Raw genomic sequence first — 27,149 nt, 5'->3', positions numbered from 1 at the left:
CATTTGTCTCTCTCTCCCCCTTCCCCTCTCTCTAAAAGTCAATGAACATGTCCTCAAATGAGATTTAAAAAAAATTACTATTAGTTTTTTTCTAGTACTTTCAATATATACATTAAAAGGTTCTGTAGTAATGAAATGCAAACTTAAAAGGCAAGAGCTGAATTTATTTCAGCTTTTCTGGATCACATCATGAACAGTTCATTTTATGCTGTAATATGTGAGGTGCACGTTTGCAAATGAAAGCCTCGCAGTGGGCCAGAAAGAACACAGGCCTGGGATCAGAAGCCCTGCATCCTGGCCCCGGGGCTGGCAACGTCCGGGCGTGTGACTCTCAGCAAGTCACAAAACCCAAGCTTTCATCTACGAAATGAAGGATCTGGACTACACTAACTTCCCAAGGTCTTCCCAGTTCTCAGTTCCACAATTCTTCATTTTAAAATATCCCAAATACAACAGCTTAGAGGCCCTTGCTGAAGTTCTAGTCTGATGCCACTGTTCTTTTTATTTTCTTAACTGTAGAAAAATACTTGACTCCCTTCTGAGGCCAATGGCTGACGGAGTCAGTAGCAGTACAGGTTCTGGTCACAGCCTGGTTTGCAGGCTCGACTCTGCCATTTCCCAGCCGTGTGACCTTTGGTAGCCTCTCTGTGCTTCAGTTGCCTTGGTTATAAAGTGGGACTAATAACAGTAGGTACCCCATTAGGTATGTCAGAAGGATTAAGTGATATTACACCTATATAGTACTTTGAACACTGCCAGGCATATCATTAAAGGCTCAGTAAGTGTTAGCCTTTGTTTTTATTGTTACTATTACCCCCTATTAAATACCCTTAATAACCTACTACAGTGGTTTGCCCACTTTCAACACTAAGAACCTTTTACTATTTCCCCTCCCAGACTCCAGGTTTGAAATAATTTTATCTACTGAACCAAATTATTTTCCCATCTTAGTCACATACACCAGTGTCAAAATTTAGTGTTCTATACTCAATTTTCTGCCAAAAAACAAAGAAATCCTGAGGCAGTCTTACCATTAGGAAATCAGTTAAACCAACTGAAAAGTTAAAAATACAAATGCCAGAGGCTCCAATTTGGAGTCAGCGGTGTGTGAGCTGTGCCAGGTAAAACAGGGCTCACAGCCTCACAGCTCAGAGGTCGGCGGGACAGACAGTGGCCATAATACTGCTTTGGGATAGGAAGGGAACAGAAGACGGTTCACAGTGTGACGAGAAGTATGAACAAAGAGGGACCTGAAAGACACGGAAGGCACAACTGTCCCCACCTTAATCCCAAACAGCCACGTCCAGATACCCCTCCCGAGAGCACAGGTTACAGGGTGCCCTCTGGGGCAGGGGACACTTCTAGGAAGCTTACACATAGATGCAAACATGTCCTGGTACGAAACAACATGGGTTTGTCACTGGGAAAGGGATGCTACAGGAAGGGGTAAAAGACGAGGGAAGTTAGCATTAACGCCTGAGGTCGCCCGGTAATCGAGGCAGCCACCTGGTCTTGTGAGAGCTCGGGCAGAGGAGCCCCTGTTCACAGAGCAGGCGGGGTGTTCGGACCCACTGGCCAACCAGAAGTGGGGCTGCCGCGGCCGTACTCGGAAATGCAAGCCCGGAATGCGTGATTTTGGCTGCGTCGCTGCATGTGAAAACACAACCGCTGGGACAGCAGCTCCAAAGTCTGCAGCAGGACCAGGAATCTGTACTCAGAGGGGAGACTCACTCATCTTTAGCTTGTTGTCAGTGGAGTAGAATCTTAATGGTGAAATAAACTTCACACAGTAAGAAGAGCAGAACCCAGGTACCTAACCTATAGAACTAGAAAAATCATTACGAATACATGGCTTTAAAAGGATTCCTGGGAGGGGAGTTGATTCAATGTCATGAAGCAGGAGTCATCGGGACGGGACAGGAAGATCCTATTGTGACAGGAAGCCAGGCTGTCTTACGGAACACCAGGGGCAGTGCCGCGAAGGCCAGGGAGCTGCCCGAGCTGAATGAGCCTGTTCCATCAAAAAGGAGAAACTCACTTTAAGTCTGTGCGAGGCCAAATCAAAAACAACGATCAAAAGAAAATGGTAGAAAGTAGACAAAAAGGAAGTCATAACAGAGAGTAAAATAAGACGTGCATAATTATTTGCATTGATTTCAATGAGTTGGACGGTGTTATTAAAATAAGGGTACTGTTTTATCTGTAACTGTCTATATAGTACAGATACATACTTGTTTCTGTGCTGTATACACTACAATACGCTACAAAAGGAAATCAGGAACTCTGAGTAAGTTAACAGTCCTAGAGAACCACAGAAGTGTCTGAAAGTAAGGAAGGACTGAGGGGCACAGGCGGCTGCGGACACAGCCAGGGCGAAAGAGAGTCCGGCACTGACCGTCACACGCAACAGTCAGGCAGAGAAAAGATCCAGAAACACGACCTGAGATGATAAATCAGCCAAATGAGCCAGACAGCATTAGGTAGACTCAATTTCTCATCTCCTTGGGGAGAAACCTCTAGAAAGCCGGGCTAAATCCAAGAAAATATTCAAAGGGCATACATAAGCTTTTAATAATGCTAACAGAGCAGGCTGAGGCACTGTTGTGACAGGACAACGGGTTACATAACGCCGGCTGACAGGGGCTGGGGTGGGAGCAGGGACTAGATCAGACACCAGAACCTACCTGAAAGCCACATACTGGAAAGGGGGAAAAAGTCTGATTGATTTCACAAGTCAAGTTCCACCTGATTCCTGGCCCCCAGGGTCTGACTCGCCCCGCCCCAGGAGGACTCAGACTGACACCAAGGTCTGACTCACAACTGGCCAGAAAGCAGACCTGTAACCCAGGCAAGGTTTGCTGCTGGTGCCCATGAGGTCATGGCCACTCTGGGCTGGTACTGAAGTACTAAGGTCCTAGGAGGGGTCAAAATCAGTGTGTAGATAACGAGTGAGTGCAGGCTGTGCAGTGAGAGCAGCTTCAGGTGCAGCAAGTCTTTAACAACATATCTGGGCATCTTGCCTGTGCTTTCGGGCGTCAAAAGTGTTCAAAAAAATCCTACTGCATTTCATTGTTTTTTAAAATTCAGTATTATAACTAGTGTTTCAACATGTAACAGTTGTTCAATAAAGCAACATGCAAAAGTGTCTTTCTCCAAGTACACACAGCCTCCAGATAGTTAAGAAATCGGTAAGTAGTAACTGCTCAGCAAGGCTCGCACTTATTGAATTGGGCCCCTTTTCATTGCACAGACTTTCAAACATTCCAAGTGAAGCCACGAAAGGAAAACATACCATATCCGCATTTTAAGTCCAAAGACACCTCGTCACAAACAGTGGTCTCACTTGGTGTTGACACAATGGGTACTTTAGCTTTTCCTTTGATAGTCTTTCTAAATCTTCTAATTTTCCACAATGAACATATCTTATTTTAAACAAGAAAAAAAAAAGCATATCTTTGAAGAAAGAACGAGGCCACCCATCACTGAGGTCTCTCTGCCTTAGGCGGGGACTGAGGATTTCCTCTGGGGCTGCTGTGCTAACATCCACTGGGACCTGGACTCGGACACCAAGCGGAACTGACAGAGGGGGCGCAAGTGGCAGGCAAGGAGCCTGGGGTCCAAAGCAAAGTAAACAGGTGAGGGGCAGGCAGATACGTACGGGAAGTTGGGCAAGAACCCAGGGGATGTTAATGAGCTGTTAAACCCTAATCCAAAAGACGGGGAACAGAAGACAAGTTGGCAGGGCCAACAGCTAACTTTATAGATCAAGTCAGGCCGACAGGACAGGGCAGGAGGAAGGCAGTGCCTGGGTGCCTAGGGGACCTTCCTGCCTACCTCCTGACCCATAAACAGAGCCTCCGACCTGCCTGACTCACGGTAAGGGGATGACTACGCTCTATAGCAGCAATGTTGCTATGTCCACAACCAGAACATAACGGCTGAAGGCATAACTGTCCATCCCCACCTTCACTTCTAATTATAACATGAGGGCAAAACCACCGTGCTGACTACAGGGCCCCGCTGCCCAGCGTCCGGGTGTGTCATTCTCAGCCTCGCAGGAAAAAGTTTTGGTAGAAGAAACTTTAGGTCCACATGAGACTTCCGAGTTCCCTACTAAGAAGCAGCTATGCATTACATTTAGAGCAGAGAAGAGTAAAGGAGATTCTCCCAGGGAATGCTATTTATCAAGTAAATACTGCTCTAAAAGATCCTGTTTAAGGTTCCATCTGGTGAGTGACAGGCTCCACAGGAATCTGCCCAGGGTAGGTAACAGTAATGGAGACTCCAGGATCGGAAACTGCAAAACTGAGGAACACAGTCCTAGAAACTACCACACCAACGCTGGCATAGCGCTGGCGACACTCAACAAGAAGTTGCTCTTTTGTGTTTACCAAACTGTTCGAGCCATTGTTGAAACTACGGCAAACACAATGTCACCCTCTGTTCAGTTCTATATAATTTCTGTAGCACAGTGACATCACCCAGAAGGAACTCAGCACATCCTTTCTCTGTATGTTGCTTCGCTTCGGGAAATCAATTTAAGTGTATACAAGACACCGCATGAGCATGGTGCAGATTTGGACATTAGCATTATGATGCATGGATATGATAATGACATTAACTAATGGTGGCTGGCTTCGCGGGTCACAAAAACAGTACTAACCATAATGTTAGGTGATCATCTGAGCGCTGAAAAATGTTTGACGAAAAACGTTGGACAAAACATTTGAAAATATTCCTCAAAATAAGCACTTTCGCACAAAAATCTTTTTAGAAAACCTGCTGGCATAATGATACATTAGCCACACATAAGGAGGCAGGCATAGAGGTATTTTCCCCCCAGTTCTCAATTATTAGAAAAACAAATCATAAACAATTGTAGGCACCTACATTTGGTCTCTATCTCTAGCAACTGTCATCTTCCAAAGAAATCTCAAGAGTACTGATCAGGGAAAAGTCAAATTATATGACATAATCAAAATTCTTCTCTAGCCGGCCAGAATTGCAATGAATTATTATAGAAACCTTTTCCTTTGGAGAGGAAAAGAGCCAGGAAGAAGTTAATATAAACCTCTAGGCAGAAGATTCTGCCAGGAAAATGACTTCTAGTGATATAAACACAATGCAGATGTTCTAAAAGAAATTTAAAATGTAATTAGACATGAAGTCTTCCAGCCATTACCTACCTGTGTGCACACAAGACCAGGGCCACAAACTGGATTTTTAAAACCATCTTTGCTACCATCTAAAAATCACATTTCTTCCAGGACAATAAGGTTAAAAGTGATCTGTGAACTAGCAGAGTTTCAACATTTTCAAAAATTAACTTATCAAACAATTGCTTTCATTTTTTTAATTATTTTGATTTAATCTTTAAAAAATCCTTATTGTATTTTCCCAATATTATTTAGTCCCCTTAGACCCCCTTCCCCGCAATCTCCACACTGTTGTCCATGTCCATGAGTCCTTTTTCCTTTTTGCTCAGTCCCTCCACCCGCTCACGACCTTCCTGCCCACCTCCTAGCTGTCAAACAATTGCTTTTAAACAATGAATGTATCTTGCTTTGACTAATTTAAAGCAATTTCTAGGTGTCTCCTTTACACTTAGGATACAAGTTCTATGGAACAAAGAAAACAAATATTATACTGAATTTTATTAATCTACAATAAGAACTGAACCAAACTGATAATTTTTAAGAGTGTCCAAACTAAAATAATGACCATTAAAGCTGCTCATTTGATATATTTTGGTTACATTTGTAAACTTCATCATAATCCAAGAATATTCTAGCACTCTATGAGATTCTCTGGACATTTCAACTTAAGTTTTCTCCCTATTATATTTACAGATCTTTCACTCATTTTCAGGTTTTCTATTTTGATTTAGGTTAAAAAGGCAGAAAAATATTTTCAAAGTTCAATGATTACCTTTATGTGACGATTATTTTAATTTTATACCAGCAAATTCAAAATAACTCAATCTAATAAAAAATTCTTCAGTTATTAAAATAATTTAAGGTCTCTTTTAAAATTAAAATTGTAGTTTTATTTAAATTTACTTTCTATTTTTAAATTAAATTTACTTTGTAGACTTTTAGTTGTATTTTTCCCACCTCAGTGCATGAATGCAATAGATCATTCTTGGTATGTTTTTCCGGTCATAGACATCTGTTGTCTCTGGATAAAATATCTGGAAAACAAAAGAAACAATGTTTCTATTATGCTTTGCTCTTCACAAAGTTAGAAGTTAGTTGTAAGTCTCTCAAATGATCTTACTCTGATTGTCCTTGACATTCTGTACTTATATCAAGGAAGAGGAATCTCTCAGTTATTGCTTCATCTTGCTCTACAGGAGGACCAGTCACCGCATCTGATCCCCTGCCTGATAGCGCGCCACCTGGTGGTTCAAGTGAGTAAGTGTGTGTGTGGGGGCGCTGCGGGTGGTTCGCAGTGGGGGTGGTTCCCAGCCGCCTCTCCAAGAAGGCTGTGTCCACCAGGTTAGTTAGGTCGGTGGCTGTTTCCTTCCACAAGGCTTGAGCCTGTGCAGACTCTGCTTTCTGTAGCAGAGTTACTCCTGTGACTGCCCAGAGGTCTGCTGGCTTGAGAAACACACATCCTTCTTCAGGATTTTATTACATTGTTAAGAACTTGGCTACCCAGTTCTGTGAATATGTATTACATACATACACACACATGGATATTTTTTTCTGCCTAAAGCTATAGATTTCACCAAATATAATCTGGAAAATAAATAAAGTATAAAAGAAAAATGTCTATAAACCCACCGCCAGATTACTATTAGTGTCGCTGTTAGTATTTTGGGATTTTTTTCCAGTTTTTTTTCTGTATATGATTTTTTAGAATGTGTTGCATGTGTGAGTTTAAAAATAAAATTGTACGTATCATAAACCCCTTTAAAACACTTAATAGAACATGACCCCTTTGTTATTCTTTAAGATCAGTATTTCTGATGGATGCATGATTCCTTCCTATTTTGAACCATAATTTAACCAGTTCCCCATGGTTGAAAATTTTTGCCCCCAATTTCCCCCCTACTAGAAATCACTGCAATGAACATCCCTGCATTTTCAGAACACCTGATTACCTCTTTTAGATAAACATCTAAGTCTAAAGTTACTAGATTGAAAGGTCGGGACATTAAGGCTGTACACTATTTACACTATTTTTAAGCTCTAAGTTAAAAGGCTAATAAGATACATTTCAGAACGAAGTGCAAACTTAACTGTTCCTAAGCACAAAAAAAGAGAATAATTTAAGATCAAGATAAACATATTTGGGTCCTGACTGGTGTGGCTCAGTGGGGTGGGTGTCATTCTCCAAAGTGAAAGGCCCTGGTTCAATTCCTGGTCAGGGCACATGCCTGGGTGTGGGTTCGGTCCCAGGCTGGGGCACACACAAGAGGCAAGCAATCAGTTGCCTCCCTTTCTCTTCCTCCCTTCCCCTCTCTCTAAAAATAAGTAAATAAATTCTCTAAAAATATATAAGCATATTGATATTACTTGCTTTCAGTAAACAGTTTATAAAATTTGACATAAAAAAAAATCACACACCATACAGAAGTATTTGACACTCAAGTGCGATTTTCTTTTGGGCATTGAAAAAAGCTGAGAGAAGGGAAAAAAGCAAAGTTTCCTGGGATGCAAACATATAGTCACTGAGCACCTGAAGAAATGTCTGTTGCCTAGGAAATTGCCAAGGTCTTTCCAACTGTCTTTTAACACATTTGCTGTTAGAGTGTCAATGAGAAGAGTATTCCCCATTCAGGAGAATGTGGCCAGATTGAAAGTTCTCTGTGTAAGCAGAAGACAAATGTTCCTCCCTTTTCTTGAAACAGGGAACTTTTCTATTTATATTTCTCCTGAAAAATCATTTAGCAAGGAGATGGGATCAATTGGTGCTTCAGCAGAATGTCTCATTCTGCACTGTATCCCCAGCACCTAGCATGGGGCTGAGAACAGAGTAGGCCCCTCGCATTGACAGAGTGAAGATTTAATAGCAAACACACATCAGTACACTGCTGAATGCTGTTGGTTTCTCACCCTGGAATGTAATGTACCAGTGCCTTCACAATTAAAATCAGTGTTAAAATAGAACCTGCTGTATGGATCACTTGTTTGACTTAATGCCAAGGAAAACCTGGCCTTACATACACACAACTGGAAAGGCTTAAATCAGATCTCTCAAACGTGAAACCACCTAGTCTAAATCATGGTGCCTCATAGAAAAACCCCACTGCAATTTCTTTTTACTCGTTTACCACCCAGCCCCTAGTGTACTTGGTAAATCACAATCTAGAAATATGAATTCTATATTATAACTAGTGCCCAGAAGGGGACAGCATTTGATGTTCTGGGCCCCTAGGAGCAAGGAAAGGGCTTAAAAATGGCAGGATAAAATAAGTCAATATTGACCATTTTGAGATAAAATAATCTAAGTTAAATCCAATATCAGCAAAATATATATATGTGTGTGTGTGTATATATATATGCAAGCATAATTTATACAAAGAAATCTGTTGTTTTGTTGTGAGGGTTGTTTTTAGTTGCAAACTGGGATGATAATAATAATCAACACCAACACCAACACCGGTCTTAATCAGTCAGTAGCCTACTGCCTCACCTTCCAGCTGAACCACTCCTGCTTTGTTTATTTAAAATAGGTGTACGTTAAGCAACACAAAGCAGTGAAATATCGATGCATCGAAAACCGGACAGACCTCAAGGGCACTGTGCTTAATGAGGAGAGGCAGTCGCTACAGGTAACTTCATGTATGATGCCATTTCTATACCACTGTCAAAATGACAAAACAAGAGAGATGAAGACCAGGTTAGGGGCGGCCTGGGGACTGGGAGAGGGGAGGGATGCAGGTCCACTCCTCTGTGGTGTCTGGACCTCGACCGTGGTGCTGGCCACACAATGTCTTCACAGACTTATTGGAACTCCCACCTACACACCAATGAATGCATATAAAACGGTGAGAACTGAATAAAGTCTGTAGTCTAGGAAACGGTGATGCACCAACGTCGATTTATGACAGTTAGGAGATGTGGCCATTGAACACTGAAAGGCTGAATCAGGACTGCATGTATAAGTTCTCTTTTTGCAACTTCCTGTGAGTCTATAATTATTACAAAATAAGAAGTTCAAGAAATAGCTCTATAATTTCTATAAAATGAAATGATTTCCTCATTTCTCCTATTGCCTGTCTGTCACACAGGCTAAAAAGGGCCCACTCTTGGAATTTAACAAGCTCTCAATGTTTGCTGAATGAGTTTTATTTAAGAGATGTATTTCAGGAGTAAGAGCTATAACCTCCCTAGCCTTTAAAATTTAAAGCAATACAATGATTTATAGTAATAATTTATAAAAATAAATTTATAATAATAATTTATAGTGATACAATGAGATCAGGAATCTTAAGTATAAATGGCCACACAAGCCCTGACCGGGTACTCAACTGGTTAGAGTGTCATCCGGATGTGCCAAGGTTGCGGGTTCGATCCCTGGTCAGGGCACATATAGTCAACCAGTGAGTACATAAATAAGTGGAACGACAAATCTCTCTCTCTCTCTCTCTCTCTTCTTCTCTCTCTGAAATCAATCAATGAAAAAATTTTAAATGCCTACAGAAAAAGGGAAGTGGCTATTTTAGATCAACTATCTACCAGCTAAAATTTGTTCTGACCTTGTTTATTTATTTTTTAAATTTTATGTATTTATTTTGAGAGAGGGGGGAGGGAAGAAGAAAGAGAGGAAGAGAAACATCAGTGTGTGGTTGCTTCTCATGTGCTTCCTACTGGGCACCTGGCCTGCAACCCAGGCATGTGCCCTGACTGGGAATCGAACCAGCAACCCTGGTTCGATTAATATGCCCAATCTGCTAAATCGTTTTTATAATGACGCATTCATAGCCTATCCCTTTGGGCTTCCCAGCTCAGGTTCCCATATTTGAAGGCTTACCTTGGGTAGACCAATAGACTCCATGGCTCTTAACCACTGGACGGTATTATCTGTGTGTCGAAAATGAAGGCCAGACTTCTAAAGGAAAGGGGGTAGAAAGCACATAAAACGTGAGTCATTTGTAATAACTTTTTTCATTAGTGGGATGCTTTTCAATTGTATGTCCCCCAGAATAAAGTTATGAGAGCCCACATAAAACAACTAAAGACCGCAGTAAAGGAGACTACACTATTCAGCAACACCCCAACCATTTGTAACAGATCATCCCAATTTCCATTATTCACACATTTGACGTAGCATCTCAAAGACTATTTAATGTATAGCACATGCCTGAGGCTATTTTATGAGACATGTGTATGCATGCGTGCGCCCATACACACATCCGCACACGGCGTCAATATTTTGGCAACCGCAGCTGAGAAGCCAAGTAACTTCAGAAAAAACAGGGTTCTTCGAAGACTAAATAAAATGCTTTTTTTTTTTTGTGGTTTCTGGTTCTGCCAAATCATTTTTTTCTGATTGTTAATGTAATATTCTGTAGAAAACTTGGAAAATATAGAAAATACAAAGATGAAAAAAACCATCCACAACACTAAGCTAATTTTAGTAACTATACTTTCTGTAATTTAACTCTCATCTTGGCCTGTACAAGAAGTAAACCTTCAGTGGAAATGTTTTACAAGAACTTTTCTACTTATATGATAAAAATAGTCTTTCTATATTGTTCATTCTTCTTCACAGTCCTAATCAGCCAGTCATTTTTTTCCTTCATATTCTATATCACAGCATAATTGTCTCTTCTCATTAAGTTGTATCAGGTAATGAACCACTGGGAGCTTAAAATGGTCTTGTATTTTTGATTAGTTAAATAAATAGCACAATGTTATCTATTTGAACACACAAAAAAAATAAGAACAGTATAATAATTACATTCAGAAAGCCTGGTTCTTTTCATCTTCTGTGACTTACAGTTGAATAGTTTATTTAACAGAAAGTATACGTGTTGCTTTTAGAAATTAAGAAATATAAGCAAATTAACATTTGATAAATGTTTATGCTTTTTAAAATTTTATTTATTTATTTTTAGAGAGAGAGAGGAAGGGAGGGAGAAAAGAAACATCCGAGACTTCCGCCAAGATGGAGGCATAGGTGGAGACGCTGTGCCTTCTCACACAACCAAGTTTAGAGACAACTAAATATTAGCAACAGAAAACATAGCCAGAACATGGAAAATTGAACTTTTCGGAAGTCTGATAACAACAAATTCTTCAGCCTGACCGGTAAGAGGGGCAAAAGCAGCAGCTGGCGGAGCGGGGTAGCACAGGAAAACTCGGTGGGACGGACTTAGGCGCGCAGAACCCAGGCGCGCAGAACCCAGGCACAGGGTTGGACCTGGTGGGCAACTCAGCGAGTGACCGCGGGGAAACAGCGAGGGAGCAGGGCTGCGGGTTGACTGTGGTCGCGCATTCGTGTGTGGATAGACAAGTGAGGGAGTGGGCGATTGGATGAGAGCCAGTAGCCCCAGCGGCAAGCAGTGGAGGAGGGCGCCGCCATTTCCCTTCTCTGACCCCGCCTCCACATACAGCGTTACAATCCAGTGACCTAAGTGGCCCTGCCCCGGTGAACAACCTAAGGCTCTGCTTCTCACCCAGCTGCAAGAAACAGCAGAGGGCCCCGCCATTTCCCCGCTCTGACCACGCCCCCACATACAGCGTCACAACCCAGCGACCTGGGAGTCCATACCTCCGCTCCTCACACTTAAAGGGCACGAACAGACCAAAAATGGCTCAAGAAGATCTCAAAGCCCCAGAGCCTATAAATCTAAGCGATGAAGAAATAGCAAAACCCTCAGATGCACAGTTTAAAACACTGGTGATCAGGATGCTCACAGAACTGGTTGATCATAGCCACAAATTAGACAAACATATGAAGGCGAAACTAATTGAAATGAATGGAATTGCACAGGAAACCAATAGCAATGAAAAGGAAACTGGGACTCAAATCAATGGAGTGGACCAGAAGAAAGCAAATAATGGCCAAAAAGAAAAGAGTCAAGAAGCAAGAATTCAAAAAAATGAGGAGAATCTTAAGAACCTCAAGGACATCTTTAAATGCTCCAACATCCGAATTATAGAGGTACCAGAAGGGGGAAAGGAACAGCCACCAGTGGAAAACTTATTTGAACAAATAATAAAGGAGAACTTCCCCAATCTGGCAAAGGAAATAGACTGCCAGGAAATCCAGGAAGCTCAGAGAATCCCAAAGAAGTTGGACCCAAGAAGAAACACACCAAGGTACATCATCATTACATTAGCCAAGATTCAAATGAAGGAGAGAATCCTAGAAGCAGCAAGAGCTAAGGGGACAGTCACCTACAAAGAAGTTCCCATCAGACTGTCAGCAGATTTCTCAAAAGAGACCTTACAGGCAAGAAGGGGCTGGAAAGAGGTATTCCAAGTCATGAAATCCAAAGACCTACAACCAAGATTGCTCTATCCAGCAAAGCTTTCATTTAGAATGGAAGGACAGATAAAGTGCTTCTCAGATAAGGTCAAGTTGAAGGAGTTCATCATCACCAAGCCCTTATTATATGAAATGTTCAAGGGACTTATCTAAGAAAAAGAAGTTGAAAAAACATGAACAGTGAAAGGACAACAAACTCACAGTTATTAACAACCACACCTAAAACAAAAGCAAACTAAAAGGACAGCTAGATCAGGAGTGGAAACATAGAAATGAAGATCTCAAGGAGGGTTAGCAACAGGGGAGTGGGAGGAGAAGGGGGGAGAAGGCACAGAAAATAAGTAGCATAGACAGTAGATAGAAAATAGATGGGGGGGCAAGAATAGTATGGAAAATATAGAATCTAAAGAACTTGAGACACATGGTCATAAACTAAAGGGGGGGTAATGGTGGGGACGGGGGGCTAGGGTGGAGGGGAATGAAGGGGGGGAATAGAACAACTGTAACAGCATAATCGATAAAAAAAAAGAAAAAGAAAAAAAAAAGAAACATCAATGTGTGGTTGTTTCTCACGTGGCCCCCACTGGGGGACCTGGCCTGCAACCCAGGCATGTGCCCTGACTGGGAATAGAACCAGCAACCCTTTGGTTCGCAGGCCCATGCTCAATCCATTGAACTATGCCAGCCAGGGCTGTTTATGCTTTTTTAATAGTGGTCACTCTTTATTGAGATTGCAAAGTGTGGTCAAATACTTTATAAAATTATATTTAATGTTCAAAATACCCTGCAAAGTGATTATCACTCCTACATTTTAGAGATGAAGAAATGTAGGCCAAAAAGATGAAGCAATTTGTCTCATGTCAAATAGCTGTGAAGTGGCTGATCCAGAATTGAAGAGGCGGTCTCTCCAGATCTGAATACCTTCCCTGTACAGAGAACCCCAGAGAGCACAGGTCCTAATTGTGGCTGGGTTATTCCTCAGAGGGAAGAAATGAGCTGGTTACTACGAAATAACTAGAAGGAGGGGGAGAAGGAGGAGGAGGGGGAGGGGGAAAAGGAGGGGGAGGGGAGAAGGAGGGGGAGGGGAGGAGGAGAGGAACAGAGCGCCCTTGGCCAGACAGCCGACAGCCAGGCTGCAGTGTCTGAGGGTTTGTAACTCAGCATAGACAGCTGTGGCAGAATGCAAACAACTCTCAGACACGGTCAATCTGTGGCCACGGAGGAACAATTTGGGAACAATCCACAATAACATCAAGACATAGAAAAGGCCCTTTGGCACCACACAAAAACAAAACAAAAAAAACCCCAAAAAACCAAAACAAATAAACAAAAAAAACTAAACCTCCTCCTCTAAACTAGGATGAACACGGCTTGAAGTTATCAATTTCTCTGAACCTTGGTTCCTCAGCCGCAAAATGAAAGCAAGATCACTTCTTTGAGTTGAGATGATTAAGTGAGAATATTCACGCAGCACCTTGTGGCAACAACGTACACTTAAGAATGCAATAAATGTTGGCTGTTGTAATTATTATGCTACAACACTCGGCTTGAAACTTCCATTCACCTGCAGGGTCATGTCAGAGGCACTGAACGAAAGGGCGGTCACCTTGGCAGCAGATCTGCACTAAACATAGTAATTAGGCATCTTCCTTCATCCGCTTTACACACCTGAGGACCACTGACTTCAGAACCCTTTGAGCCAGAGCTGCACATTTAAGAAATGAGCTTCAGTGAACGAACTGCATTACACACCTTTAATCTACTAAATTTCCTTTAACTAGAACACAGATGGTTTTCTAAACAGGCTCGGAATAGTCTTAATCCATTATAACCATTTTTAGTTTGGCCATTTTCTTCACTAATCCCTCATATTAATATTAGACTACGTGGCCATCTATAGGTCATCCTTAGCCGAGGGTTGTTGCCATCCAGCCACCCAACTTTTTTCAGGTATTGGACTAGAAAGTATATACTGATTTCCCACTGCCAAACTGTTACAACACAGCAAGCAAGGTTTTTTCTTGCTTAAATTGAGTAGGTAAGGAATTGTTAAGCCTTCTTTGATTGGTAACTTCTTACATGGTAGAATCAAAGCATTTTAGAACTAGTAGCCTAGAAACCCATAATTATTCGAAATTGTTCATTTGATAGATGAGCAAACTGAGGACCAAAGTATTTAAGATGCATTCAAGTGGATCTCACTGGTTAAGCTCAGGGCCAAGGCTAACTTGCCAGACTCCCGACTCCAAATCCAAACATTCTGTTCAGCTCACTGCGCACAGAGCCTCAGAGCCACCACCGCCTCACACACTCCCAGGGCGCTGCCTCTGTCGGGCACCGCGCCACGGGCAGTCACACTTGTTCCTCACAGCGTCTCCACGAAGGCAGACGCTATTATGATTATTCTTCTCACTTGACGGGTGAGGAAACTGAGGCTCACAGAGGTAAACTTAGGGGTGAGGCCCAACTCAAACGTTTTGATTTATAGCTCGTACTACTAATCACCATGCGTACGCTTTCCCTATCTAAGGCTCACCAAAATAGTCACCAACTACTTATTACAAGTCTAGAATGATCTGCGCAGAGTCGGAACACCGTTTCTCGTCTTCAAGGCTTGTCAGGCTGAGCCCTCTCCAAGGAATGCCTTCCTCCTCCTTTTCTTTCCCTTGCCCCGCTAGTCTGCTTGGGGACATTCTTCTTTCAAGCCTTCACCACAGAAACATTTCTGGCTCCTTCACCCCCCCACCCTCCCCTTTCAGGACTGACCACTCTCTCTCGGGCTGTCTCCCACTGTCCACACAGCTGTCTTCTCTTCTCTGCCCTCCACCCACTTCCAATCACTTTCCAGGATTCACCCTTTGTTTTCCTCTTGAATCCACTTAGTTCTTGCTGTGCAGGCCACTCTCACCAGGACTGAATAATCCCCCTCATCCTGCTGTGCCCCCACCCTCCTCCCACCTCCAGTTTGTTCTGAACCACACGGAGCAGCAGACAGGTCTCCCCAAGGCGCCCCTGCACCAGGATGCCTTGCTTAACGTTTCAAAGGCTTCCTCCCGCCGCCAACCCCCACACTTAGGATGAAGTCAGAGATGCTCCACGTGTGGCTTCCTGAGCTGTCTCCGCTTCCCTCCTGATCTATTTCTCATCACGGCCCCTCAGTGCAGCCTCGCAGACACTCAGCTTGGCCAAGCTCTGGTCTTCCTTGAGGAGCTTGTTGCGAACGGGGCCCTTTCTCTGGACTATTCTCCCCACTCCTTCCCCTGAACTCTGCCCATGGATGATTTTCTTCTCATTCTTCCAGCCTGAGAAAAACGGCTCCTCAGAGAAGCACATCTTCTGTTTGTTGCTGTCAACTTCTCCCTTCACACTCACAGGATTCACACTGTACACTCACTCCCAGTCTGTCTCTCCAGCTGTAAGTGCCGTGAAGCCACGCCCACTTGCTCCCCTCGCTGTCCAGAGTGCTCGGCACACAGTGGGTGTTGCTACGTATAATACGGTTGGACGAGCTCTACCCTGTATATACTTCTATCATAGTACAATTAAATCTTCTTTCCCTGTAGCTTTATTAAAATTTATTATATTCACATTTATCTACCACAGAGCAGTGGTTCTCAAACCCTGGTGGTACATAAGAAAAGAATCACCTGGGATGACTATTAAGAAGGCATTGCCTAAGTCTCTGGTCAAGAGATTCTGCCTGACTCAGTAGCATGGGTTGGGGTCTAAGAGTCCACGTTTTTGTACACACCCGTCAGGTGGTTCTACAGTAGGTGTGAGCACCACACTTAACAGAAAGGTGTCAAACTTGAAGTACCTTGATTAAGTATCGAACAAAGCAGAGAAGACATGAAAAGAAACAGAGTCCTTTGGTTACTTGAGACTACCGCCATTCATTTTTCACCCAACAGCTATTTCTCTGCCACCGCCAGACCCTGTGCCATTCACCAAGGGTATGGCAGAGAAGACACAGAGGGTTTTTGCCTTCATGACAAAACAACCATCACAGTGTACCATGGTGAACCCAAGAGGGACAGTGTCAGGGGTCACTGCAAACTTGGCATGGTCACCTACCTCAGACCTGAGCGGGGTGGAGGTGGACAGAGAAATACTCATCACTGGAAGGTTCAACTCAAAGACCTCGGGCATCCTTTTAATCCTAAATTAAAAGGGGCCTATAAGCTGGCATATAAGCTGGCAGAGAGCGTGGGGCAGCACGAAAGCTCCCATCTGCTTCACTCAAAGGCACCAGTGCCCAGACTGAGGGGACACTGCCTAGCAGGCGGGTCATGTTCTATGGCTGCCGTCTAGGCAGATCCTGCAGCGAGGGCGCAAGGCTGCTGAACTCATGGTTTCCAGATGGCACATCAAGGGTGGCCCGGGTTACTGAGGGTTCCCTCGGGTTTGCACATCTTTGCGGCAGCCCCAGGATTTACTGTTCCCGGGAAAAGACTACGCGATGGGTTTTAGTCCTGAATAACACAAGAGCAGGGCATTTAATAAAGTCTCCTGTTCACTAATAATTGTCTCCTTTCATTTTTGTAGAAGAAATTAAATGGCCTTAAAATAAAAATGTTATGATTACATGGGAAATCATGAAACATTCCCATTCGGGGACATTAAGCACTTTCAGGAATTTAATAAAAGGAAAAAAAAAGAAACACCTCTTTCCCCCCGTGATTTAGCAGAGGAGTAGTTCCCATTTGTCCTGCGTGTTCTCCCACGTCACAGCCGGCATCGGCCCCCTCTTTCTGCTACTTCCTTTCTTTCCGCCCCTCCGCCAGCAGCTCTTCTTCTGGGCACCCCAGCCTTCCAGGGGCCCGATGGGGGGAGGAGGGCGGAACACAGCACTTCCCTTTCTCACCGTGTTCAACTTAGGGATGGCTCACCTGCCTGGGCCCCACAGGTATTTTATTTTGTAACAAAAGATCAGACATATGTCCCATCTCTATCCCAGTGACAAGTTGTCATTCATTCAAAATAGTAGGACCTCTAAGGTCAGCCGGAAACAGTACCTGCTTCAGTTGCCAGGAGGGAAGCCACAACTGAACTGGAAAGACACGCCTGTAGTTAAGCTGCCTGAAGTCCGTCCCCGGGGAGGAAGGAGTGAGCCACTCTCTGCTCTGGGGCTCCCCTCCACTGAAGGTCTGTCCTTCCGCCCCGATTCCCACCATCCACGGTGTCAACACAAGGTTCCCACAAATCCCTTTCGGAGTGGGCTGGAGCTTAGCTCTGTTGTCACATCTCCCTGGCTGTTGGGATGGTACCAATAGGCCTAGATCTTGGTAGCAACCATTGTAGAAAAAAAAAAATCATGCTCTAAAATGTGGACATATATTCATTTATTTTGTGATGAGGATATACAAATAATTGTTTCCTGTGCTTTCTAAGCGTTAAAAATATTTTTCAAAATTAGAAAACTAATTTTGGCTGGCTGAGTTGTTATTTCATTAAAGTCTTGTGGAAGGCTATAGTGAGCTGAAACTCCAGGGTGAGACATGGCTTCCTAAGCTCCACTTATTTAACAAATGCAAACCCTTACTCATAACATTATTCAAGGCAGCAACTTTTGCTCAGTTACCTTTTAGGCTACACCATGAAAACAGATTTGTTGTAAAAGATTTGTTAATTCTTCTTGTCTGCTGTTAGTTTACATGATTATTTAAACATTTGCTCTGAATACACATATTTTTAAAATAAATTTTGTCTCAATAACCACTGAAGGGTTCTGTGAATCCTGCAATACATGGGAACTCATGCCGCTTTGAACTAGATTTAATGTCGTCCTTGTGGCTGTAAAAGAAACAACTTTTAAGGATAGTTGAAAATCTGCAAATGAAAAATACCCATAAAAAGAATTCACTAAGAAAATAAAGAATCAAGTTTCAAAGCAGGTTTAGAAACCCTGATCAGAAGTGGGCAAGGGAAACGTCACACATTTTAAAACTCCCTTTTGAAGACAATCTAATGAAGGGCCAGTGTTCACCTTTCCCTCCTTCACTGTGTAATGAAAAGTTTCAAGCACAGAAGTGTAGACAGGACGGTGCAATGAACCTGTGCCCCCATCCTCCGGCCTCAACGATCATGAACTCACGGCCAGTCTTGGATCATCTACCCAAGCGCCTCCCAATTATTTTGAAGCAAATCCCGGACATATTACTTTACCTGTAAATAGTTAGACACATTCTCTAAAATATCAGAATGTTTTAAGTGATATAAGATTGGTGTTTATTTCAGTCTTGTGTTCTCCTCTATACACCTTCTCAAATTAGCTGTGAAATAATTCCTAAAACTGGTTGCATATAAAAAGGTTAATCATATTTTGTTTTAAATACCAAATGGAAAGGAATTCCTACCTGACTATTCAATATTACTACTCATTTTATCACACTGGCCCTAACTCTTTGGGGCTACAAGTTCAAGTCCCAGCTGGGTATTTTATTCCTTGATGAGAATAAGGGGAGTAATAAAACGGTGTGGTGGTGAAGAAAAGGGGGGCAGAGTGCCCACACACTGCCATTTACTGGTGCTAATAAAAATGGCCTCCACGGAGGAGTGAGGGGGGAGCCGCACAGATCGCAGGTCCCTCAGCCTCAGCCTGAAAATACAAACGCTTCGCTTTTACAATGGCTGCTGCCTCAGGAAAGGTTATTAATGGGCTTCGAAGACCAAGGACATACATCCCACCCCCTCAAAATTCTTATAGACACATTAAAAGAAGGGAGAGGAAATAAAATACCGAATTTACACTTTTAGCTGGAAGATAAAACAAATTAGATCTCAGTTACCTTATAACGTGTTTGTTCCACATCATAGATCTTTTTCTCCGATACCATTTTTGGAGCAAAGAACTTGGCTAACTTTGCAAGGTAAACTCCGTTCCGGAGCCCTTCTTCCAGCTCGGTGGTCGGTGGCAATTCTTCCACTAAGCAGACTTCCATCCACCTGAAGGGATTAAAAAAACAAAACATTCAAGTGACCCCAGTTGGGTGACTTTCTAGAAGTGGAGAGATGCTGCCTCTCAGTGTGTGTGATGGAGGCAGGAACTAAGGGAGCAGGACTGGTGTCACAGATGGAAAGACAGGACTTGCTGGGTGGAACAAGGATTCAGAACACAAGCTGAACGAGGGGCACGAGGCCAGAGGTCCCGAAGTCACCACCATGCCAAAGCTTGTCAACTTCGAGTCTCCGCCAATTCTCTTTTGTACCAAAGAGGAAAAAAGCCAAACCATTTTCTCTGGGTGGAGTTAGTCCTGCTGACATGACAGAATAAAGTAATTCAGGTTTATGAGCCCTTTGCACAGGAGATTCTCGCAGGGGCTGTGCGGCAGGGGAGAGCATAATTCAAGGTGCAATAAAACCCGCAGTTGCCCCAGTCCAGGAGTGACTCTCAGGAAAGGCAGGAGGGCATGCGAAGGGACACTAAAATGCAGAAAGTAGTCATGGTCTTCTTTAAACAATACAAGTTCCTTCTTCTGATATCAGGTGCTTATCAAACAGGCTTACCTTTTTGAGAAGGTAGAGGATTTACTGGGTTCTGTAAACATATTTCAGAACAAGATCAGGTTGAATCTGAGGACACAGTGCCAGTATTGTAGAAAAGAGAGCACCAAGGTCGTTAGTGGCTCAAGGACACACCATGGGAGGGGAGCCAGGCCAGTTCCCACTTCATACCGGTGTGCTGAGGATAATGCCATTCCTATTCACACTCAAGGAACTAACTATTCCTGCTACCAGGTCCAGGAGGCAGGTGTGCCGGCTCTCCGTGGGGGAGCTCCCCAACCCCCTGCAACCTATCCGCAAACAAACCGAAACTGTTAGTGCGCGCACAATGCCTCCACAGCCAGTGCCCCCAGAGGATCGTTAACACAGCAGCGGCTGATCCCATCAACATTTGGCAGACACTGGAGCACTGTTCTGCAATATTAACAACTGATCCCGATCCAAGCAGCGAACACTGTAAGATGTCTGAACTGTTTGTAGCTCTGGACAGCATCCTTTAAAAGCTCAAAGAGGCCCTAATAGGCAAGGAGTATTTATTGACCACTTATTAGTCACTGTAAAGCATGCAATATGTGAGAAAAACAAAAACATATAAGCCCTGCCTTCAAAGAGCATTAAATACTTGAGAAAGCAATGCAATTGCAAGATAAACCTGAGCAGCATATACGAGAAGCAATTATGCCCAATGCCACGTGTTAGTGCATAAGAAGAAAACGTTGGGGAACACGGGAGGGAGGGTTATCGCTGCCATAATTGGGAAAACGTTGAAAAGGTGGTAGGATCAGGGTTTGGTCTCAAAAAATGAGTATCTGGAAAGGCAGGAGGAACACTAGAGCCAGGGAGCGGACAGGCCCGCAGCATACACGGCACACGGCCGGCTCAGGGAGAAAACCCTCAGAAGACCCGGGCCTTTGGGGCGCAGGAGGAGGATGAAACGCACCTGGGCACATGCAGAGCGTTGGGCTCGGGAGGACCGAGCACAACAACGAAGTGTTGATATTTGCTGCCACGGGAAGCAGGGAGCTCCTGAAGCTTCCGAACAGGGGAGTGACATGCTGACAGTGGCAATTAGAGAAAATTAATCTTGTATGATGGATGTCCCGGAGACAAAGCGCTTTGTCAGGCTTTTCCCGCTGTGAGAAACTGAGGGACAAGATCAGACAGGAAGAGAGGGGAAGGGAGGAGACCAGGAAACATTTCAAGGAGACAGTAACAGGACTGGGAGACGGCTCGGAAAACAGGGTGGAAGGAAAGAGAAGTCTCAGCAGCCAGGGTCAGGGGCTGCTGTCAAGGGGAGTTCTCTGCTCCAGGGTCTCGGGCCACTGCGAGGCCCCAGACACATTCCCTCGCCCGTCTGGGCCCCAGTTTTCTCCTCTGCTAAAGGGGAAAGTGAGGACAGTGGGATGACACCCCCACTCTCATAGTCTAGCAGGCCTGTGAGACTGGAACACAGGAACAGGAACAGGCACAAGGAGACGTACCCTTCCAAGGTAAATAAGGGACGTTTGGTTCATATGAGCCTTGTTTGAGATAAACTGAACTATGAGTGCCACAGACCTGCCAAACTCAAAAATAATTAAGAAATCAATGTTGTTGCCATTTTAATAAAAATCTGGCCAAGTTAAAAGCCATTGCAGTAGACTGAGTTTCTAGTCTCACTAAATTACAAACTGTAGCATTAGTGATGCTATTTCACATTAAAACCATCTATTTTCAAATAATTGTTAATTTAGGAAATTGTTTCTCACACAGCACTCACTATATCATTGCTTCACAACAGTCCTGTACCTGGGGTGCTCGTGTGGGGGCGGGGATAGATAAACGGACTGCGGGGCGGGGTGGGGAGAGGAGCTATCAACTGGGAGCTGGGGTCTGGAAGCTAAAATACCAAGTGTGAAGTATGACACATTAGACTTGGGCTTGTTAAAAAAGGTAACCCCGTGTACTTTTGTCTGTATCAGAATATATGTGCACTTGGCTTAAAACACTAATGACATCAAAAACTTAGGTTAGCTACAGCCCATTTAAAGTCTAGCCATTGCTAATGCTTATGACGGTACCAACTGCACGAAGGCACCAGCCACCTCTTCTTCCTCTTTATAATCCCTTGTGCCTGCCAACCTGTTTATATGTAGTGGGTCCCTGGTAAATTGCTATTAAATGAAAGACTCTGCCTGCTTAAGAAAAGTGTTCCAAGCCGCACACTTAAAATCTTTTAGGACATGGCCAAAGGTTTATAAATGTAGCATTTGTGCAACTTTAGGCATCAATGTAGATATATTTGCTTCACTGCCTTCAAAGTCAAACATGATGCTACTCTCATCAATGATAACTAGTATTTATTAAGCACTATTTTGTGCTAGAACCTGAATTTAATATTTTATGGGGATTATCACTTAATCCTCGAGACCATAGGATATGAAAGAAGTATTGTTAGGATCACCACTGGCAGATTTCCCTGTCATCTACCCCACAAGAGTAAGTGCCCTGGCCCTAGCCCTGGCTCTGACCAGGTAGCTCAGTTAGGGGTGTTCAATCATTTGGTGTCTCTGGGCTGCACTGGAAGAAGAAGATTCATCTTGGGTCACACATTAAATACACAAACACTAATGAAAACTGAGGGGAAAGAAAGGTTTTAAGTAAATTTACGATTTTGTGTTGGGCTGCATCCATAGCCATCCTGGGCCACATGCAGTCCACAAGCTGCAGGTTGGACGACCCTGTAGCATCGTCTCAATACACCAAGGGTGCAGATTCAATCTCCAGTCAGGACACATACAAGAAGCAACCAATGCGTGCATAAATAAGTGGAATGACAACTGTTTTTCCTCTCTCTTTAAAAAAATCAATAATAACAATAAAGAGTAAATGGCCTGGGCTGCCCTGTGGGTGCTGTGGCAAGCAGCAGTCAGGTACAAGAAGCTTGCAGCCTGTCCAGATAAGGCACCCTCCACAAGAGCTTCTTAGCCAAGGCAGGGTCTCAAAGAGTCTTCTCAACAAGGTTACATGAGAAAGAGTTCAACTTCTACTGCCAACCTCAACTTCAGTAGCTTGTCTCTTGCACAAACTGGCATTATCTGGCCAAACCAATTAAGACTCTAAGTGTGATTTTTATGGCCCGTTGGGGTCAAACTCCTGCCACCAATCGCAGCGTAGAGACGACTGGCCTGAAGTTCAGGAGGTCTGGCTCTGGCATCACCGGAGGCCCGGGAAACGGGCCACTTGTTCCGGTCCCTGAGTCTAAAATTACAGCAGAATTCAGAGACACTGTAATTATGTAATATGATTTTGTTGGTTTACTACTAATTTTACTGAGAAATAAGCCACACACCATACACTCACGCAGTTAAGGTGCAAGGCACTAATTTTTTAGCACATTCACAGGGTGGTGAGACCATCACCATTGCCAATTTTAGAACATTTCCGTCACTCCGAAAAGAAACCTTTTACTCATTAGCAGTTATTCCCCATTTATCCCCAGATTCCCAGTCTGCCAAATCTGCTTGATTTCTATGAACTGCTTATTCTGGATAATTCATACGGATGGAAACATTCAACATATGGCCTTTTGTGACTGGCTCCTTTACTTCCTGCTTTCAAGGTTCATCTGTAGAATGTGTCAGTACTGCGTTCCTTTTTGTTGCTGAACCATATTCCACTGTATGGACGTACCCCATTTTATTTATCTAGTTACAGTTTATTGACATCTGGGTTTTTTTCCCACTTTTTGGCTAGTATGAGTGACATTGCTTAATCATTAATACAGAAGTTTGTGCATGGACATATGTTCTCATTTCTCCTGAATATATTCCTAGAAGTAGAATGTTTAGTCTTTAGGAACTTCCAGACTGTTTCCCAATGCAGCTGCAATATTTTATGTCCCTACCAGCCCTGTATGAGGATTCTAATTTCCCCACCTCTTCGCCAACAAATAGCTGTCTTTCTGAGTGTAGACATCCTAGTAGATGCACAGTGATGTCTCATTAGGGTTTTGATTTTTGTTTCCCGATGGCTAATGATACTGAGTGTCTTTTCATGTGCTTATGGCCCTTTTGCATATGTTCTATAGAGTACTGTATATTCAAGTCCATTGCTCATGTTCTAGGTGGGTTATATTTTTATAATTGAGTTATAAGAGGTCTTTATATACTCCATATACAAGTCCCTTATCAGATATATGATTTGAAAATACATTTCCATCATGTGTGTTGGCTTATCAATTTCTTAATGGTGTCTTTGAAGGCACAAAAATGTTTGACAAAGTCCTACTTATCTGTTCTTTTGTTGTTCATACTTTTGGTGTCATATTAAGAGACCATTGCATAACTGAAGGTCACAAATATTTACCTGTTTTTTTCAAAGAGCTCTAGAGTTAAGCTCTTAAATATAAGAGCTTCAATCTTATTTCAGTTATTTTTTGCATATGGAGAGAAGTAAGAGTCAAACTTAATGTTCTGCGTGTGGATATCCAGTTGTCCCAGCACAATCTGTTAAAAAGACTACACTTTATCCTATTGAATTGTCTTGGCATGCTGGCTGAAAATCAATGAAATGCAAATGTGGAAAGATATTTCTAGACTCTCAATTCTATTCCAATGATATACATGTCTGTGATTTCTGTATGATAGCACAGAAAGCATGAATACACAAAATCAAGCTAGAAAGACTTCACATTCATCCAAAACCTGTCTTCAGATTTGACCTAAACATCCACAGAAATGAAAGCCAGAATTGGCCGTGTGTCCTCCTGCTGACCTTGTGCACTTATTGCTCCTTCCCTGTTCCTTCCACTGCGTGCGCCTACTGACCACACCACCAGTGACTGGATGTCTCGCCCCAAAGCAAAAGTCAAAGCTACTTCTTTTGAGCATCTTATAAGCTAGAGGGGTTACTTTGTTATTAGTATCGCTTATTTTCTCCTCTTTCTGCAAGGAAAATTCAGACCAAATACCAGACACAGAAACAAAATGGAAGTAAAAGAAATTTCCCTTTTATCATTTAAATAGTCTCCCATCAATGTTTTTTAGTTGAGTTAGTTTTCATAAGTAAAAGTATAGGGTCTCACCCAAGGGAGACTGGGAGAAGGAGGAAGTGGGGGGAGGGTGCTGGGAGAAGGATGAAGGGGAGATAAAGGTGAAATTTTTCCAATTTTAGCTTTAGGCCAAAAAGAAAAATAATTAATGCCATTTTGTCTTACAAAAAGATAAAACAATCAAACTCATGAAAATCCTGAGACAAGCAATCCATTCTGTTATGCTACCTTGTGCCTTGCAGAGCATATGAAAGTTGTTTCACTGAGGTGTTTGCCATCCGAGTTGTTATTCAGGAAATCACCAACTATAAATCTTGGTCTCTATCATGCAGCACTGTATGGAATAAATGTCCTGAAAGTAGAACCATTGGCCAAAACCCAGAAAGTGGTTTTTTTTCTGCACAAAGTCCTGTTTCAATGCAGTGCCCTGTTCCATGAACTTTCAAGTGTTACAAGTCACTTTCTCTCCCTAAATGTTTTGAAAATCAGCATATAAAATATTTTACACAAGAATAAAAAACAAAGGCCAGATATTTTTATATTTACAGTGTAACTGGGCACCTTTTGGGCCAATAGATAGTAAAACATCAGAAGGATTAGCGAAGTTCTCACAGTAGAACTTTTTCATTCCCTGGAGGCTGCCGCAAAACTGTGGCAAAACCGTCCCCATCGGCCTTATTTGCTCAGGGGAGCGGGGATGCAGGGAGGCGCCCTGCACAACTGAGGTGGGAATCTTCATTTTTTATCATGAGAACGTATTATTTTCAGTAATGAAATATAGTGTGTTCTAAAGTTCCTGGTTCTTTCCGATGTACAAAAAGCAAGAGCTTATTTCCTGATGGTTCTTAACACTGGGGCCCAGGTGGAGTCTGGTGGTGGTAGAGGGAAAAATGATGGTTTAAGACTTAATCTAGTTTGTGATGATGGTTGGAAGCAGGAGAAGACAAAAAGAAAACACTCTAAGCTTTGTTTTCTAAAGCATGTTAGTTGAGACACCTGACCGATGGCATTCCCCATCAAGGAAAACATTGAGAAGATAGGCCCTTCAGGTACCTCTAACCACGTCAACAGCCTGGCTCTAAGGCTTAGAAAGTAAAGGAGGGCTGTTACTGATGAACACATAAAATAAGTGGAACAAATCAAGAGCAAACCTCGGACCATCTTTGCTGCTCATAGTAAATACAAGAGCATACAGAGAAATTGAAGAAAAAATTGTCAAGCAAAAAGGAACCAAAACTTGAAGATTTGGAGAATTCTTAACCTATCAATATTACAAAAAAAAAAAAAGAAAGGGAGAGAACATAAAAGGTGCAACTGGACAATCACTGCATACAGAATGTGACTCATTGATTTAATCACCCATCTCAGCAAAAGCCAGGAACAAATATGGGGTTATATCAGCAGAAACATACCGTGTTTTGCCATATATAATGTGTGCTTTTTTGCCCAAAATTTTTAGGGAAAAATAATGATGTGCATTATACATGGGCAGTACCTGAAATACCTTTTATAATTACTCATTGTATAAAATTTCTGGCACCATGGTATGTCCAAAAACAAACACTAAACTTCCTTTATAATACAAAAACCAAGTATCTAAATATAAATAAATACATAATTGAATTAAAAAATTAAAACGAAAGATTCTTTTCCTGAATGTTTGGACCGAAACCATGGGTGTATATTATACATGGGAGTGTACTATACACAGCAATATACGGTAAATCAAAGGGCACAGAGGAAGAGCAAAAATGAAGGAGCGCTCTCAGATTTCAGGGATTCTATGGGATAGGACAATAGAACTATCCAGTTGTGTGTCAAGATAAGGGGAAAAATGACCCCGAAGGTGACGCAGAGCTTAGCAGGGCTGTCCTTCCCACCACAGGCCCATATTTTGTCTCCTCCTTGGTTCCCATGGGCCAGGATGTAGCCCCAGTGCCTCTGGAAGGCAGGACCAGCGCCCAGGTAGGCTCAGAGGACAGAGCATCTAAGAAACTACTCTATAGTCTTAAAATCGAACGGAATTTGCCCTGCTACAGTTTGGATTTGCTTCAATCCATGACCCCTTTCTTCTTTCAATTTCTTCCTTTTACAATGCCAATGTCTATCAGCGCTGGTACAGGCTCCCAGCTGAAGAGGAATTTTTGCCTCAGGATGAATAATTCCTCAA

At 42.9% G+C, this 27,149-nt stretch overlaps 1 protein-coding gene across 3 annotated transcripts in view; it reads right to left on the bottom strand.

Moving 5' to 3' along the window:
* IQGAP2 (IQ motif containing GTPase activating protein 2) overlaps positions 1 to 27,149 on the bottom strand; it is a 279,666-nt gene that overhangs the window by 116,782 nt on the left and 135,735 nt on the right. For all 3 annotated transcript variants that reach the window (XM_053664428.1, XM_053664429.1, XM_053664430.1), the window contains exons 3-5: positions 19,233 to 19,389; positions 9,982 to 10,059; positions 6,114 to 6,190 (exon numbers count right to left, since the gene is read on the bottom strand). In XM_053664428.1, the coding sequence (XP_053520403.1) occupies positions 6,114 to 6,190; positions 9,982 to 10,059; positions 19,233 to 19,389 (312 nt within the window). The remainder of the gene's footprint in view (positions 1 to 6,113; positions 6,191 to 9,981; positions 10,060 to 19,232; positions 19,390 to 27,149) is intronic.

The sequence above is a fragment of the Artibeus jamaicensis genome, unplaced genomic scaffold, assembly GCF_021234435.1.
Source record: "Artibeus jamaicensis isolate MK-2021 breed Jamaican fruit bat unplaced genomic scaffold, CSHL_Jam_final contig_373, whole genome shotgun sequence".
Lineage (NCBI taxonomy): Eukaryota > Metazoa > Chordata > Mammalia > Chiroptera > Phyllostomidae > Artibeus > Artibeus jamaicensis.
The sequence above is the reverse complement of the archived record's forward strand: the minus strand, read 5'-3'. Positions and strand labels throughout refer to the sequence as shown.